Here is a 17,962-nt window from a genome sequence, read left to right on the forward strand (position 1 = left end):
CATAGGTAGCCCTGCCTTTGATGGGATAGGTGATGTTAGTGACCAGACTGGAGTAGGTGTCGGTAGGAGGATGTATGGGACAGGTCTTGCATCTAGGTCTATTACAGGGGTATGAGCCATGAGGGTAGGAGGGGTGGGAAAGATAGTGGGCAAGATATTTCTCATTTCAAGGCATGATGACAGGTAATCGACACCCTGGTGGAGAATGTAATTCAGTTGCTCCAGTCCCGGATGGTACTGAGTTACGAGGGGAATGCTCCTCTGTGGCCGGACTGTGGGACTTTGGGAGGTGGTGGGAGATCTGGATTGAAGGTGAGGACACCTTATTCACATTTCTCCAGAACCTCAACTTTTCCCCCATTTGCTTCACCTTGTCCTCCTCAACCCAACAAGCCACCTTCCTAGATGTTGACCACCTCAGTACCTCCATCCTACTAACCACCAGCAACACCTCTACTTCGACAGCTGCCACCCATTCCATACCAAGAAGTCCTTTCCGTACAGCCTAGCTAGCCGTGGTCGTCGCATCTGCAGTGACAAGCAGTCCCTCTCAATATATACCGAGGGTCTCACTGAAGCCTTTACTGACCATAATTATTTACCCATCCTTGCGCAAAAACAAATTTCCCGTGCCTTATCTTTCCAGTCTCCCACCACCTCCCAAAGTCACACAGTCCGGCCACAGAGGAGCATTCCCCTTTTAACTCAGTACCATCTGGGACTGGGGCAACTGAATTACATTCTCCACCAGGGTTTTGATTATCTCTCATAGTACCCTGAAATGAGAAATGTCCTGCCCACTATATTTTCCACCCCTCCTACCATGGTATTCTGCCGCCCACTGAACCTACACAGTATACTAGTCCATCGTTACACAACCCCTGTTCCCAATCCCTTACCTCATGGCTCATACCCCTGTAATAGACCTAGATGCAAGACCTGTCCCATACATCTCCTACCATCATCTACTCCAATCCGGTCACTAACATCACCTATCCCATCCAAGGCAGGGCTACCTGTTATACCAGTCATGTGATTTACAATCTAAGCTGCAACCACTGTGCTGCATTCTATATAGGCATGACAACCAACACGCTGTCTGTCCGCATGAATGGCCACCGACAAACTGTGGCCAAAAAAGAAGTGGACCACCCTGTTGCTGGACAAGCTGCCAAACATGATATCCCTCATCTCAATGAGTGCTTCACAGCCTGTGCCATATAGATTCTTCCCACCAACACCAGCCTTTCTGAACAGCACAGGTGGGAACTTTCCCTGCAATACATCCTACGTTCCCGTAACCATTCTGGCCTGAACCTTTGTTAGTCACTGTCCTCACCCATCCAGCCCCCTCCCTGTTCCCACTCCAGCACTACACAGCTCTCATTTCACCACCACACCCAGTCTTTTAATTTCTTTTTATTTCTCTCCTTTCCGCTACTTACCCCCTCCCCCCCCCTCCGCAGCTTCTCTCCTGCCCTCCGTCTAAACTGCAACACTTCACTGTCCGCCACTCCCACCATACTATCCCTCTCCCTCCCCACCCCAGCCTCCTCCTTATGCCTACTCATTCGCCACTCCCATCATGCACTGGTGCTGCTGCTCACAGTGTAGTTTCAGTTCTCTGAAACTGAAGACGTGTGTGCAAGTTGTGTGTGTGTGTGTGTGTGTGTGTGTGTGTGTGTGTGTGTGTGTGTGTGTGTGTGTGTACTGCTGAGAAAGGCCTTAATGGCCGCAAGCTATAATTGTGTGAATCTTTTTAATGTGTCTATCGCGACTCAGCATCTCCGCTATATGGTGAGTAGCAACTTTCCTTCTCTGCTATTGTTACATTCCATCCTGGATTTTCCATTGTTTAATTTTAGAAAAAAAAAAAAAAAAAAAAAAACTGGTTTAAATTGTGATGTAGATGAAAACACTAAACATTGACTGAATATAACATTATGAAATCTTGTTGGCTCTCTATCCGAGTGGCTGCATCAAAATTCCACAATGTTTCAGTAGGTGTCACTCTCACCACCACCACCACCACCACCACCACCACCTAGTGGAGTGTCGAGATTGCACAGGCATACCCCATATATACATCTTATTGGTAGCTGTCTCTCCTCACCCCTATCACCAGGCGTAATATCCGGCAATGTGTCGTTGTGGTTGCACAGTTTACTGCCGCTTGACACTTGGTGCATTCAGTCTTGCTCAGAATCGTGAAACACCAACTGCCAGTTGTGTTCTTGGGGTGAAACTGCTAGTGCAGGGTTCTATAGTGAACTTAGTGTCGAAGAGACTGTCATGGAGCCCTATCTCAAATAGGTTCTTTGACGATACTCTTCCAAAAGCCGCTAGCTTGGCACAATATTTTTGTTTTCTCAAATTGAAAAGTATGTACCTCGTTGATGCTGTGTTCTACCACTGCTAACTTATCTTTATGCCCTATACGTACCCATCAAATGTGTTCCATGCAGCATTACGGTGACATTTTAATGCTATCTGATGGCACAATAGAAGCGAGTAATGTCATGCATTCACAATTCTATAGTTTGCATCCAAACTTTAATTTCACTAATGGAAAGAGAAAAAAATCGATATTTTTCATAAACCAACGACGGCAGACATAATCATCCACGACCAATCATGCCAACTGAGAGCACGTAAGTTCACATACTTTCATTCTATGATACACAGAGTGATCAACTTATCACTGAAAAAAGAAAAAAACTGGGAAAGACCTAGACCTTCACCAAAACACGGCTGCAAGTAACTGTTATCCTAAAAACTTAGTGGACTCATTACTCAAAAAGAAAACCAATCAAACACATGCCATCCCATAGCTGAAATAATTTTAACTGGACACACAAATGAACCACAGAGAGACAAATTTCTTGGTTGGCCATATCTAGGCATTGTTTCCCAAAAAATTACTTCATGTTTCAACAATAAATAAATATACATTAGCTACAGAAGCACTAACAGTCTACAATGATTACTGAGAGACATACCACGGGAATCAGAGACATTTTCACAATCAGAAATCTAGAATATTAACTGTGAGGTATGCTCAAAACTTTATATTGGGCAAACAGGAAGGGAAGTTAGCATACAATTCAAAGAACACACAACAATAACCCATCCACCTTTGCTGTACACTGAAAAGACACACCCACAAAATAACTCACATAAGTTACGAAAGGAAAAATAATGGATACGATGGAGGAAATTAAAATTTACATCCATCTGAAAGACCAGTCAGACAGAGTAAATGTACCTTCACAACAAAAACCAACTCCAACAAACAGAAACATCAACTGTTGTAAGTTTGGCAAATTTGCAACTGTTGTGAGTTTGGCAAACTTACAACTGTAGAAAAACATTGACAACACTGCAAACTCTTGTAAACACACGTTCAGTGTTTTTATTTTTTGTTACAGAAAAGCAATGGAAATGGATTCTGACAGTGAAGATTTGCCATTTGTTATGGTGGGAGATGATGCTTTTGCTCTTTCTGAGTACATGATGAAACGATTTGCAGGATGGCAAGAGAGAGGCAGCCAGGAAAGAATGTTTAATTACCAAATATCTCACACTAGAAGAATTGTGGAGAAACTTTTTGGAGTACTGCATGCAGTTTTTCAGTGTCTCAGAACAACTAAGCACTTAAGTCCTGAAAAAGCAACATTAGTGACTTCTGCAACTGTGCCTTTGCACAGTTTTCTTACAAGAAATAAGTTTACTTACCACCTGGCAGTTTTGATGTGGGAGATGCAGAAACAGGCAGGGTTTCGGATGGCAGTTGGAGGATGTCTCCGCAGAATAAATGTCTTCAGAGAAAGGGAGGCAACGCAGGAAGAACCGCAAAGAATATAAGGGATGAATTTGCGATCTACTTTGTATTGGATGTTGGTAAAGTGAAATGGCATGAGAAATATGAATAAATAAATATCGATTGAAAAGACAAATGTAATTAAAAACGTCTGAACAAAATCCTTATAGCTTTAGTTATTAACAATGTAAGCCATTAATTTGCAAATATGACAAGAGAAATAGATTTCCAGTGAAAATACAGTTGTAATTACAAAATTTCGACCAAAAGTCTTACAGCTTCAGTTCCGCTAGTGAATGACATTTTACTTACGATTGAAAATATTTTTCTTCCTGGCTTGTTCATGCCTTCCAAACACTTCATATGCTTGTAAAATATCCATTTCGGAACGTAGATCTCATTTGTCCCAGACCCACTTTTAGTTTTGACCATTTTACAACGCTCACTATCGTACTGTGTTTTCATATTTGTCCATTTCCTTTCACATTCCACAAGCGGTACACCAATTCATCCAAAACTTCTTTCAACAAATCTTTCCTTTTATATCTGTCTTTATATGCAGAATCAGAAGGATCCTACAGACGTTTCCTCATTTCAATTTCCAACAAAAATTGAACTGTTGGATCTGTTGGTTCGTGAGTTGCCATTGTGGCAAGAAACACACCAGACGAAGAAAGAAGCACAGCAGACAACACTGCAAATGCGCATGTGCAAGTCACACAACTAGTTGTTCAGACTCGCGACTTCAAACAGCTGTTGACAACAGTTGAAAACTAAGTCAAACTTCGAGTTGAAAACAGTTGTCAACTGAGTTTATTGAAGTTGGTTTTCAGTGTGAAGGTACCTTAACAAGCAAAAAGATATGTGAAATTGTAAATTCCTTGACAACTTTTTACCAGTTCTATGATGAAGCATTAAAGTACCATAGAATGCAAAATAATCACTGCACTCATTATAAATGTGACAAACGTGAAAGATCACGCAACCTTAAAGCAGTTTTTATTCGATTCTCATAGTTTTCAGTACTGTTTCATGTGAGTACTGTGATCAACTTTATATACGAGATCTTCATATTTACACCGATCATGAACAATAATTAAATATAATTGAGAATAAAGGCATATGTAGGTTAATTAACAAATTTCTGTAAAATAATTATAGTCCTCCTAGTGCAGGGCCGGCCAGAAATTCTGCACGCGTGCGGTGCTCCTAAACATGTGCAACTTCCGGGTCACAGCGTGCACGCCGCAGCCGTCAGCGTTCATGTAGTGCATGTTTCTACGCACAGATGTCGTTTTATCCACTTGCTGGGATACTCTGTACCGGCGCATTATAGTGCTCTTTCCACAGCTTGCAAGCCAACCACGGGAAGGTATTTCGCGTATTAAACATTTAAAATACTGTTACAGTGTACTCATTGAGACATTTACTTTTATGTTAACAGTTTAACCCAGTAATACATGTAATACAGTTAACAACCGTGGGTTTTTATTAATGCAGCTTGACTGACGGCACGTAAATACGCGTAATGTTTTTGAGCTAGTATTTAAGAAAGAGAGCACTTACCGACTTCTAACGAACCTTATTCATGATTTCAAATAACATTAAACTAATGCAAGGTTTTCTATAACTAATTCTCGGTGCTCTCAGTTACACCCACATAATTTCTGTCTCACTGACCTCTGAACAGAATGATAACCGCAGACCTCTCGATGATCACCTGTTATTTCAATACCATTATTGCTATATCTTTCATCAGTTCCGTCTGAAATCTGCATAATAACCAACAGTTAGATGAATGTTATGTTTTATCGACTTCAGCTGAGCGTAGCCCTTCACACATTAAAAAAAAAAACCCTAAATGTAAGTACACATTGAAAACAATCTGTTTAATTACCTAAATGTAAGTATACATTGAAACAATCTGTTTAATGTACCACATAAACAGGGAAGTGGAGTCGTCGCCGTTCATTTAGGACACATGTCTAATAACAGATGTCGCTGTCGCTCCCTGTCGCACACGTGCGCACATGTGCAGCACTTCCGCACGTCTGCACACTGTGCAGCGTTTGGCCAGCTCTGTCCTAGTGTAAAGTAGTTAAAACACTGGCCTTTTATATAAGAGTTTTGCAACAAGTGCTTGAAAGTAACGTGCTCGTAAAATACTGAAGAACATTTCTAATTTATTTTATGATCATTACATGCAGTCAGCAAAATAAGGAAGTACATGGCATAACATATGACTAAAGAATCATTCATAAAATAAATTATAACGCAGCTAGTATATCTACAGATATGACTTGTTCCTATGACAAAATCATAGGTGTCACCAATGTGGCCAATGCATAATGCTTCTGTTTTACAAGCCTGAAAAGGGCCTAAGGTCGAAATTGTACAATTGCACATGAAATAAAGAGAATGGCAGCTGACAGCATCACAAAATGATTTTAAAAAATTGCATTACATCTAGTTCTCCCATAAAGAGGAACAGCCCTATATATTATCTGCATTTCTTGTAATTTAACTCTGTTTTTGAGTTTGCTAACAACTATAATGAACCACAAAACATTTTAGGAAACTAGAAATTTACACCACAGGTTTTTGTGTTGCCTTAATAGAAATCTCATTCTGACTATTTACTTCAATTCTTACAGGGAATTAGCAGCTTTTTAGCTCAAACAGAATAAGAGATAATCAGCAGCACTTAATTTAAAGTTATTTGTTCACTGCCCTGTAGTACATCACACCAGCTATAATGCAGCCCCACTGCGAATGCTGTTCTGGAACATGGGACGAGTTGGTTGACATTCGTAAACAGCTGGAAATCGCCCTGAATCCTGTCAAACGATTGGCAGCCGCTGCAAATCTTTGTCTTGTAGGAGCTCCAGAGAGTCGTGTACCTGTGATACTGACACCTGAAGTACCTCAAGTATTATCCTCTCCAGTATATCCTGTCTCCTCCGCAGAAAGCACAGTATCTGTCTAATGCCTGATCTCAGTGCCCCATATAGGGTGGACTGGGGCCAAGTAGGGTGGACGGGGGCCAAGGAGTTTGAGGTGCTGTCTTCCACTGAACTGAAAATGAGCCAATGGGACTCACTCCACCTGTTTTAGGGAAACCTGTTCTGTCTGTTGTCAAGAGAAAGCAAACGCAAAAATGTAGGGTCTACTAATCGTTGGCAGATCAAACATATGGCGAATGATGGTAGTCCTTCTGGAATGGCAGCAAGGGACTGGAAAGGACACCAGTTGCACTCAGTATGAATGCCTGGGAGGGCTCTTTCAACAAGTTGAAGAGTCTATCCCAGCAGCCACTGATGGAACAGGTGCAATCAACTGCAGACTGTGGCACACGTTGGAACAAATGATGCCCGTCATCTGAGAGCCAAGGTCATACTTGGGTCAGTCTAGTGACTGGCAGAGAATACTGAAAAGACAGCCTTGTGCCTGGAGTTCCAACGAAGCTCACAATTTGCAGCACTGTCCCAGAACTGATCATGACCCTTTGGTTCTGAGTCAAGTGGAAGGACTTAACCAGGGACTGAAGCTTTTGTGGCAAGCTAGACTGCAACTTCCTCAGTTGCGCCACAGGGTTGAGAACATTAGGTTCCCCCTGAATGGGTCAGGTGGGCTCTACACATCAGAGGCTGCTACTCAGGTAGCCGACTCTGTGGGAAGCACACGAGGGTGGTGTTTTTTAAAATTAGGTGACCCTCCATCCAATTCAGGTGATAGCTGTAGGAAACCCAGAAGTATCACTGTAAGATCGAAAGAAATGCCTCCCACAGGTGACGGGATTAAAATCTTTATGGTAAACTGCCGAAACGTTCACAACAAAGAGCCAGCACAATACTAGGTACAGAAAGTTGGTTGAAATCTGAAACTGATTGCAGTGAGATTTTGGGAGGAAATTTGAGTGTATATCGAAAGGATAGGCAAACGGGACATGGAGATGCTGTATTTGTCGCAGTAGACAAGGAACTCAAATGCACCGAAATTAGAGAAAACCTTAGTTCCACTTGTGTGTAAGTTCAACAATCACATTGTTATCATCGGCAGAGACTTTAATTATCTGACAATTAACTGGGAAAATTACAATTTTGTTATTGGTGTGAATGACAAGACATCCTGTGAAACATTACTAAATGCCTTCTCTGAAAACTACCTACAACAAATAATTTGGAACCCAACTCAAAATGAAAATATACTGGATCTTGCAGCAAGAAACAGAGCTAACCTCTTTGAGGATGTCCACACTGAAACTGGTATCAGTGACCATGACAAAAATCAGCAGTGTCATACTTCAATGAGGAACATGAAACTTTCAGCACAGGGCCCAAGTATTTAGAGGAACTAGGGCTCAAGTTCAAAAGAATAGTTGACCATGCATTGGATAGCTATGTACCCAGTAGAACAGTTCATAATGATAGGGACCTTCCATGGTGTACAGTCGCTATAAAGAAACTTCTAAAGAACACAAATTACTGCATAATAAGTGTAAAACAAAGTGTAGGGCTATAATAGAGAGATGCTGAATACAATGCATTTGGTTGTCAACAGAACAATGCCTCCAGCGACTACTGTAGCAAAATATTGTCCAAGAATATTTCACAAAACCCTAATAAATTCTGGGCATGTGTAAAGGCTATTAGTGGCATCAAAGTTAATGTTCAGTCCCTAGCAAATGAGACAGGAACTAAAATTGGAGGTTAGCAAAGCAAAAGCTGGCATTCATCTTCATATTTTCCTTTACAAAGGAAACTGCTAAAATTTAGTTCTCATACCACTGAAAAGATGAATCAAATAAATATTTGTGTCAGTGGTGCTGAGAAAAAGTAAAAAATCGTTAAAACTGAACAAAGATCTAGGGCCCAATGGAATCACTATCAGATTCTGTACTGAATTTGTTGCTTCAGTTAGACCCTCTTCTAACTATAATCTAAGAACATCCCTTGAACAAAACAAAATTGTGCCCATTTCCTGAAAAAAAAAAAGTACTTGTCACACATGTCTACAAAAAGGGTAGTAGAAGTGATCGAGAAAATTACTGTCCAATATCTTTTATATCAATTTGTTGTAGAATTTTAGAACATACTCTCAGCTCAAACACAATGAGGTATCTTGAACAGAATGGCCTCATTTCCAACCAGCATGCATTCTGAAAACATCAATCATGTGAAACCCAACTCGCACTTTTCTCACATGACATACTGAAAGCTTTGGATCAAGGTAGTTAGGGAGATGCAGTATTTCTTGATTTCCAAAAAGCATTTGACTCAGTACCACACCTACACGTATTGTCAAAAATACGATCATATGGGGTATCAAGTGAAATTTGTGACTGAAATGAGGACTTTTTGGTTGGGAGAATGCAGGATGGAGGGTCATTGTCACAAGTAGAAGTAACTTCAGGTGAGCCCCAGGTAAGTGTGTTGGGACCCTTGCTGTTCATGTTCTATATTATATTTTAGATAATTTAATAGTAACCTCAGACTTTTGCAGACAATGCCGCTATCTATGATGAAGTAATGTCTGAAAGAAGCTGCATAAGTACTCAGCCAGATCTTGATAAGATTTCAAGTTGGTGCAAATGTTGGCAACTTGCTTTAAATGTTCAGAAACTTAAAACTGTGCAGGTCACAAAATGAAAAAAAGTAGTATCTTATCACTATATCAATGAGTCACTGTTGGAATCGGTCAACTCATACAAATTTGCAGTGATATGAAATGGAATGATCAAAAATGTGTGTGTAAATTTCTAAGGGACCAAACTGATGAGGACATCGGTCCCTAGTCTTACACACTAGTTAAACTAACTTATGCTATGAACAACACACACATCCATGTGCAAGGGAGGACTCAAAACCTCCAGCGGGAGGGGCCGCGCAGTCTGTGACATGGCGCCTCAAACCACTCAGCCACTCCGCGCAGCATGGAATGGTCACATACGCTCAGTTTTGGGTAAAGCAGGCAGTACACTTCAGTTTATTGGTAGAATACTCGATAAATGCAATCAGCCTACAAAGGAGATTGCTTACAAATCACCTGTGGGACCAAATCTAGAATATTGCTCAAGAGTGTGGGACCTGCACCAAATAGAACTAACAGGGGATACTGAAAGTATACAGAGAAGGGCAGCATGAATGGTCACAGGTTTGTTTGATCCATGGGAGAATGTCACAGTGATACTGAAGGAAATGAAATGGAAGATTCTTGAAGATAGACGTAAACTATCCCGAGAAACTCTGTTGACAAAGTTTCAAGAACTGGATATAAATGATAACTCTAGGAATATACTAAAACCCCCTACATACCAATCACACAGAGATTGTGAGGATGACATAAGGATAATTACTGCACACACAGAGGCCTTCAACCAATCATTCCTCCTGTGCTCCATACGTGAACAGAATGGGAAGAAATCCTAATATACAATGCGACGCACCCTCTGCCATGCACCTTACAGTGGTTTGCAAAGTACAGATCTAGATGTGGATGTAGATTTCATACCCCTACAAAATGTTACGTCTATATATATGTATTAGCTGACATATTCCAACTGTAACCCATTGATATTTGAAGTTATAGTGCACTGGGTCTTTTCGTTTCATGAGTGCATAATTTTATGTTTCTGAACATCTGAAGCAAGTTGCCAATCTTTGCACTACTTTGAATTCTTATCAAGGCCCAAGAGTACACTGATTTGAAGTTCTAGATAGACAAGACGGTTTTCTCACACAGCTACTTAGATCTGAAGATGGTCCTGAGTGATTGAAACATGTCACCGAATTAATAATGCGCACCAGAGACTGAAAAATAAATGAGAATTATTTTAAATACCTCATTAGAGTTGAGCTCAGAATATGTTGTAACATTCTAAAACAAATGGATGCCAAAGACATTGTATGATTGTTTTATGGGTCACTTCTGCTAAAGTCTGTTCACAAGAAGAAGAGCAAATTCTGAGGGGGGTTGTGGGGAGTGGAGTAAGCAAGCTCCATCCATTGACTCACAGTACACAGGCTGCTTAGGGGGGAGAGGCAGTGGGGGGAGGAGGATAAGCTGCAGTAACATCAAGCCGTGCCAGCAACACACTTGCGTTCACATACAAATTGTGTTTCAAGCAGTGCCAACGGTATCAACTATTAACTACCGCCGTAATAGTTGTCAATTGCAATGTGTTGTGTGTTTATGAAAGTAAAAACGGAGGCCAGAGTACGTTAAAAGTTTAGAGGATTCATGAAATCAAAATTGATAGTTTCATTTTGAATGATGGTGCCTGCTACTAATACCTCTATCCACTCTCATCGACAATTCGAAATCGAAAAGAACAAGTAGTAAAACTTACATTCTGGCAATAAAAAGGAGAATGAGAAAAGTTTTGAACATGTATTCACATAGGTAAAGCTGAACTGTATGTGCACTTAAATCACTCAGAATCAGTCTCATTATGTTCCTCATATGTGCATAATGTATTATTGTTGCTACTGCCCGATTCAGCAGTATTAACGATTTAGTTTACTGCAAGTTCGATGACACAGTCACATCTCCAGTAATCTTCTCCCAGTTGTTGAAATTTCTTGCAGTAGCCTTCTCTGTCATCAGCAGTTACCGAAATGAGGGAAACACTTGCAATCTTAAACAGATTGTCTTTGGCTGTGTCCCTCGAATTGTCCCCTTAATTGCTGCGCTCCCTAAACAAAAATTTTACTTTTGCCCATGCATGTTCAGCTGCACTGCTTCCAAATATATGTGAAAATGCTTAAGTTTTTTAAATAAAACAAATGTTAACATTCCACATCTAAATTTTTTATATCTACGTATTTATTTCTCAATATAGTCAACCTGGTGACAAACATTTCTCGCAACAGGAGACCAATTTGTTGATATCGTCACTATGGAATGTTTGACTGTCAATGTATCTACAACCTCACCTCCACTTGCAGTGCTTCATCAGTACCAAAGTGGAGTAACTGAAGGAGTCCTTTAAGTTTTGGAAACAGAAAAAAATCAAATGGAGCCAAGGTGTGAAACTGTACGGAGGATGATCTGCAGATATCACAGTGCACACGTTTGTCTGGCAATGTCGCTGAAAGAGAGGATACTCCAGGTGTGAGTAAATTCATCGAATTCCAAACTTTTTTACACCACACTGCTTCTCATGCACTGACACAGTTACATTACATGCCGCCATGTTACATGTTATAATATGGAGCCCTCTGGTGGCACAGAGCTGCAAGTAAGTAGACTCAAAAAATAGAGGCAGAATGTTAATAACATTTGTCTCATTTAAAAAGCTTTAGGACTTCTCATATAAAATATTCACAGATATTACTTTTCAGTACTTCGTATATCACTAATCTCTACAGCACAGCGAGATGCAACTCTTGGGGAGACAACAATCAGGAAGTTGACATATTTTGCATATTTTCATTCCATAATATGTAATGATGTTCTGGGATAACTCATATTTAAGAGAGAAAGTCTTCATTGCTCACAAACTTGCTTTAAGAATAATATGTGGTGCTCATCCAAAATCAACTTTTAGATATTTGTTTACAGAGTTATGCGTTGTGACTACTGGTTCACAGTATATTTATTCCCTCATGAAATTTGTAGTAAATAACCCACTACAGTCCAAAAGGAGCAATTGTTTGCACAATTACAATACCAGAAAGAAAAAGACAGTCATTACTCCACATTAATGTTGTCTTTAGCATAACAGTGGGTATACAATGTGACAAACAATTTTTTTTATTTTTTTTTCATTTACATAACAATATAAAATGACTGACAGGCAGCAAAGTAAAACTTGAAAACAAACAGAAAACGATCTCAACTCCTATCCTGTAGAAGCACTTACATTTTTGTTACATGGGCACAAAACTAACCATCATCCTAAACAATTAAGTCTAAGATCTAATATCTATCAGAGTAATATTTGTGCTGCAAAAAGCCATGAATTTAAGGAGATGGGACCTGGATAAACTGACAGAACCACAGGCTGTAGATGGTTTCAGAGAGAGCATTAGGGAACGAATGACAAGAACACGGGAAAGGAATACAGTAGAAGAAGAGTGGGTAGCTTTGGGATGAAACAATGAAGGCAGCAGAGGATCAAAGAGGTAAAAGGGCAAGACTAGCAGAAATCTTTGGGTAACACAAGAGACACCGAATTTAATCGATGAAAGGAGAATATGTGAAAATGCAATAAATACAGCAGGAGAAAGAGAATACGAATCTCTAAAAAAATGAGATCAACGGGAAGTGCAAAATGGCTACGCAAGAATGGCTAGTAGACAAATGTAAAGATGCTGAAGTATATATCACTAGGGGTAGGATAGATACTGCCTACAGGAAAATTAAAGAGACCTTTGGAGAAAAGAGAACCACCTGTATGAATATCAAGACCTCAGATGGAAAACCAGTCCTAAGCAAAGAAGTGAAAGCAGGAAGGTGGAAGGACTATATACAGGGTATATACAAGGGAAAGGTACTAGAGGGCAATAATATTATGGAAATGGAAGTAGAGAAGGGATATTTGATACTGCGTGAAGAATTTGACAAAGCACTGAAAGACTTGAGTCGAAACAAGGCACTGGGTGTAGCCAACATTCCATTAGAGCTACTGATAGCCCTGGGAGACATGATAAAACTCTTCCATCTGGTGAGCAAGATGTACGAGACAGGCGAAATATCCTCAGACTTCAAGAAGAATATAATAATCCCAATTACAAAGAAATCAGGTGCTGACATGAGAAAATTACCGAACTATCAGCTTAACAAGTCATGGCTGGAAAATACTAACACAAATCCTTTACAGAAGAATGGAGAAACTGGTAGAAGCCAACCTCGGGGAAGATCAGATTGGATTCAGGAGAAGTGTAGGAACATGCGAAGCAATACTGACCCTACGACTGCTCACAGATGATAGGTTAAGGAAAGGCAAACCTACATTTACAGCATTTGTAGGCTTAGAGAAAGCTTTTGAAAATGTTGACTGGAATACTCTCTTTCAAATTCTAAAGATGGCAGGGGTAAAATTCAAGAAGACAAAGGATATTTACAAATTGTACAGAAACCAGGTGGCAATTACAAGAGTCAAAGGGCATCAAAGGGAAGCAGTGGTTGAGTAGGGAGTGAGACAGGGTTGTAGCCCATCCCCGATATTATTTAATCTGTATAGTGAGCGAGGAGTAAAGGAAACAAAAGAAAAAAAACTTTGAGGTTTGCCGATGACAGCAAAGGACTTGGAAGAACAGCTGAACGGAATGGACAGTCTTGAAAGGAGGATATAAGATGCACATGAACAAAAGCAAAAAGGAGGATAATGGAATGTAGTCAAACTAAATTATGTGATGGGGAGGGAATTACATTAGGAAACAAGACACTTCTTTGCTATTTGGGAAGCAAAATAACTGATGATTGTCGAAGCACGGAGGATACAAAATGTGGATTGGCAATGGCAAGGAAAGCACTTCTGAAGAAGAGAAATTTCTTAACATCAAGTGTAGATTTAAGTGTAAGGAAGTTGTTTCTGAAAGTATTTGTATGGAGTGTAGCCATGTATGGAAGTGAAACATGGACGATAAATAGTTTGGACAAGAAGAGAATAGAAGCTTTTGAAATGTGATGCTACACAATAATGCTGAAGATTAGATGTGTAGATCATGTAATTAATAAGGAGGTACTGAATAAAATTTGGGGAGGACAGAAATTTACGCCACACCCTGACTAAAAGAAGGGATCGGTTAGTAAGACACATTCTGAGGTATCAAAGGATCACCAATTTGCTACTGGAGGGAAGTGTGGAGGAGTGTAAAAATTGTTGAGGGAAACCTAGGGAGGAATACAGTAAGGAGATTCAGAAGGATGTAGGTTGCAGTAGTTACTCCGAGATGAACAGATTGCACAGGATAGAGTAGGCCCTAGTGGGACAGCGGCATCAAACCAGTCTTTGGACTGTGAACCACAACAACCATATATGTACTGTTCAGAAGAGAACACTACTGCTGAATGTTGATGCAAGTGGCAAAAATTGTCAATATTGCAACTGCTTTAATTTGATATTTTTTAAATACTAGTGACTTAGTTTGTTTAAAATTAAAATTCTATAGAAAGCACATGGTTCCCAGCCTTTGAAATTTCAATAGTTTGCTTACAGTGATACAGATGCTTCTTTAAATTGTTTTTATTAATTAAATTTTATGCTTTGTGGATTATTTTCAAAACAAATTTGGCATCTCTTTCTTTCCCTTTATGCGCTACTAAATGCAAAGCTGAGCCATGTTTCCAAAATAAAATACGGTCCTGTAACAACACATTTCCTTTATTGCTACAGTTGTTTTACCTAATGGTCAGTTGTTTATTTTACTCTCAAAATACTGATTCCTAATCATACATAACTATCAAACTGCAAAGAGATTAGATGATAAAATAATTTATTTCAAAATAATACAAGTAATTATTAATCATCACAATTTTAAAAATTATGAAGGGGGGAAGGGGAGAAGAAAGGGGGGGGGGGGGGGGGAGGGCGAGGGAAAGAGCTAAAATTTCATATGAGAGCAAACTTGGCTAGATGCCATAGGGAATTCAATTCAGACATTACATTCATGCATCACACTAATTAAACTTGATAACTTTTCCGAACACAAAATTACCCAAATCTGACATTAATCCTAGTTCTGCATGCAGTGTTTTCCCCTTTAGTAAGAAAACTGTTGTATGAACATGTTGCCATTTGACAGGAGCAAAGTGAAAAAACATTGTCAACAGCCAGTTTGGATGCAAATCATAAGCCTGAAAGAATACAGGAGAAATTTTTATAAAGAGTGACTTACCAGTTGATCAGCCAGTAAGAGAACAGTCTTCAGCGAAAATCGACGTGAACAAAAATTAAAGAGATCTTCTAAAGATGGACCCAAGAGCTCCATCACCATAACATTATAATCTCCTTCTGAACCGCACCATTTGATGGATGGTATGCCAACTGAAATATTGTATAGGAAAGTAAGAATCAAACAAAACGGTCTAAGCACAAGCATCAGATATTTTTACCCGCACTGGAAGCGGTTTCAAGACGATTATAAAATATACTGCCATTACATCAGGAACCACTGACACTAAGTCTGGTATTTTAACGTGGATTCATTACTCATAAGGTTCGAAACAAAATTTTATATGGGGATGCACTGGGGACACAATGTTACGAAATAAACGTACCTTGACGATTCCTTTAATGTTTAATTCCTGCATTTAATGATACTCCGGCTACTTACCTCCACCTTGCATCAACTTGTAGAACTTCGACTCAATATGTAACTGCGGGTGTCTAGTCCTAATACTTTCTAATTTAATTGCAACTTCCTCACCAGTTGATATATTCGTCCCTGTAATAGCCAACAGAATTAATTAATTTTATCTGGGAGATTAAGTTGTAAAAGTGAAGTCGTAATACTAGGAACTTGGAACGAATCGAGTACCTAAATATATATCTCCAAACGATCCGCTGCCTATTTTACGGCCTAGTCTGTATTTGTTCCCCACACGGAGCTCCATTTCTGAAATCGTAAACCGACATTACAAGACAATGGAAACATAAACAGCTTCCACAGAGGCAGCCATCTTTTTACGCTTTCACCCAACATAGTATTCACGCTATTACCGTGACGGAACTTCACTGTGCATACCTACCCGAATTTGTGGGGCGCAATGCCTAATACAGACAGTGAGGCCGTTTATTTTGTATTACATGGGTCCATCAAGAGACTGACGTACGACACCAAAACCGAGATTTATTTGGGTTTCTCATATTTCAGAATATATCCACTAACATATGACCAACCCCTGACAGTACTTCATTTTACTGCCGCACGAAGCAACAGCAGCAGCACTAGTTCCGAATGAACATATGACAAGTGAGATTCTAGTGGGAAATTCGAATTACTGCGGCGCCAAACATTGGATTCATCGTCAATGTTGGATAAAGAGTTGTTTGCAGTTTCATAAAACGAAACAAAGTTGAGAAAATGAGCCGATTTTCTCAGAATACCCGCACAGCATATTGTCGTCAGCCAGTGCAACATGTGCTGCTTGATGTTGGCTATCCCATGACTCCTTTACATATAAAAACTACAATAACCGTATGTCTACGCATATGTTCAGCCAGAATATAATAATTGTATTCTACAACATGCATATTCTTCAAAAACGTATGTTTTCTTTTATTTAAGGCTCTACAGAATGTATTAACGTTGGCATGCTCGCTGAGAGGAGGAATTCGAATTCCAGGTTTCGGCGTTTCTGTTATAAATAAAACATTCGAACTTATTTACTGGACAGATGTATTGAGAGGAAATTTTTCGAAGGTATTACCTGCCCTAAATTCAGTAGAAAGCTATGTAAGTACATTATATGAATCTGGTAACATATTCCTTCAAGAATGTAAGATGATTATACGTAGAGATGAAAAATGTTTGTGCGTACTACACATTTATGCTTTAGACTCTAATAATTACACGAAAGAAACCCCTGAGACACTTAGGCCCTGTTGCTGTATACTTTATTGTGTTGACATATATTAAAGAAATTATTATTTCGTATTGGCCAATTGACCAGTCGTATTGCAGATTATAATCAGCCACGCAGTTATGTAAATAATGATAGATCACTGAACTTTTGCTCATGAACATGGTGACTTGAGTTCTGTTGCTACATTATCGCTTGAACTGGTTAGAAGACTCAGTCAACCCACAGTTATCATGTATTCGAACCAATGGCTACACTGTATGATTTTTGGTCAAGACTCATTGACTGATATAGAGGTAACTTCAAGGGTGTCGTTGTGAATTCTTGCTGTTGAAATCTGAAGGTAGAAATTGAAGCTGCATGTGAGATTTTTTGGGCGAGACTCAATATCAGAGGTGGGCATAAAGTTGTAATTGTATCCCTCTGGCGATCGCCAGACTCCCCTCCTTATGTTACTGAAATCTTCAGAGGAAACCTCTGTTTGCTTGTGTGTAAGTTTCCCAGTCATACTGTAGTTATTGGTGGAGACTTTAATTGTCCAACAATCAATTGAGAAAATAACAGTTTTGTTACTGGTGGGCATCACAAAACATCCTGTGAAATGTTACTAAA

General features: G+C 39.6%; 1 protein-coding gene across 2 annotated transcripts in view; it reads right to left on the minus strand.

The window, feature by feature from the left end:
• The window catches only part of LOC126458578 (casein kinase I), a 105,958-nt gene extending 89,277 nt beyond the window's left edge, over positions 1-16,681 (minus strand). For both annotated transcript variants that reach the window (XM_050095710.1, XM_050095711.1), the window contains exons 1-4: positions 16,517-16,681; positions 16,306-16,383; positions 16,102-16,212; positions 15,664-15,812 (exon numbers count right to left, since the gene is read on the minus strand). In XM_050095710.1, coding sequence (XP_049951667.1) covers positions 15,664-15,812; positions 16,102-16,212; positions 16,306-16,381 — 336 coding nt within the window. In that variant the 5' untranslated portion in view covers positions 16,382-16,383; positions 16,517-16,681. The remainder of the gene's footprint in view (positions 1-15,663; positions 15,813-16,101; positions 16,213-16,305; positions 16,384-16,516) is intronic.
• Positions 16,682-17,962: the final 1,281 nt, after the last annotated feature.

The sequence above is a fragment of the Schistocerca serialis genome, chromosome 2, assembly GCF_023864345.2.
Source record: "Schistocerca serialis cubense isolate TAMUIC-IGC-003099 chromosome 2, iqSchSeri2.2, whole genome shotgun sequence".
NCBI classification, from domain to species: domain Eukaryota; kingdom Metazoa; phylum Arthropoda; class Insecta; order Orthoptera; family Acrididae; genus Schistocerca; species Schistocerca serialis.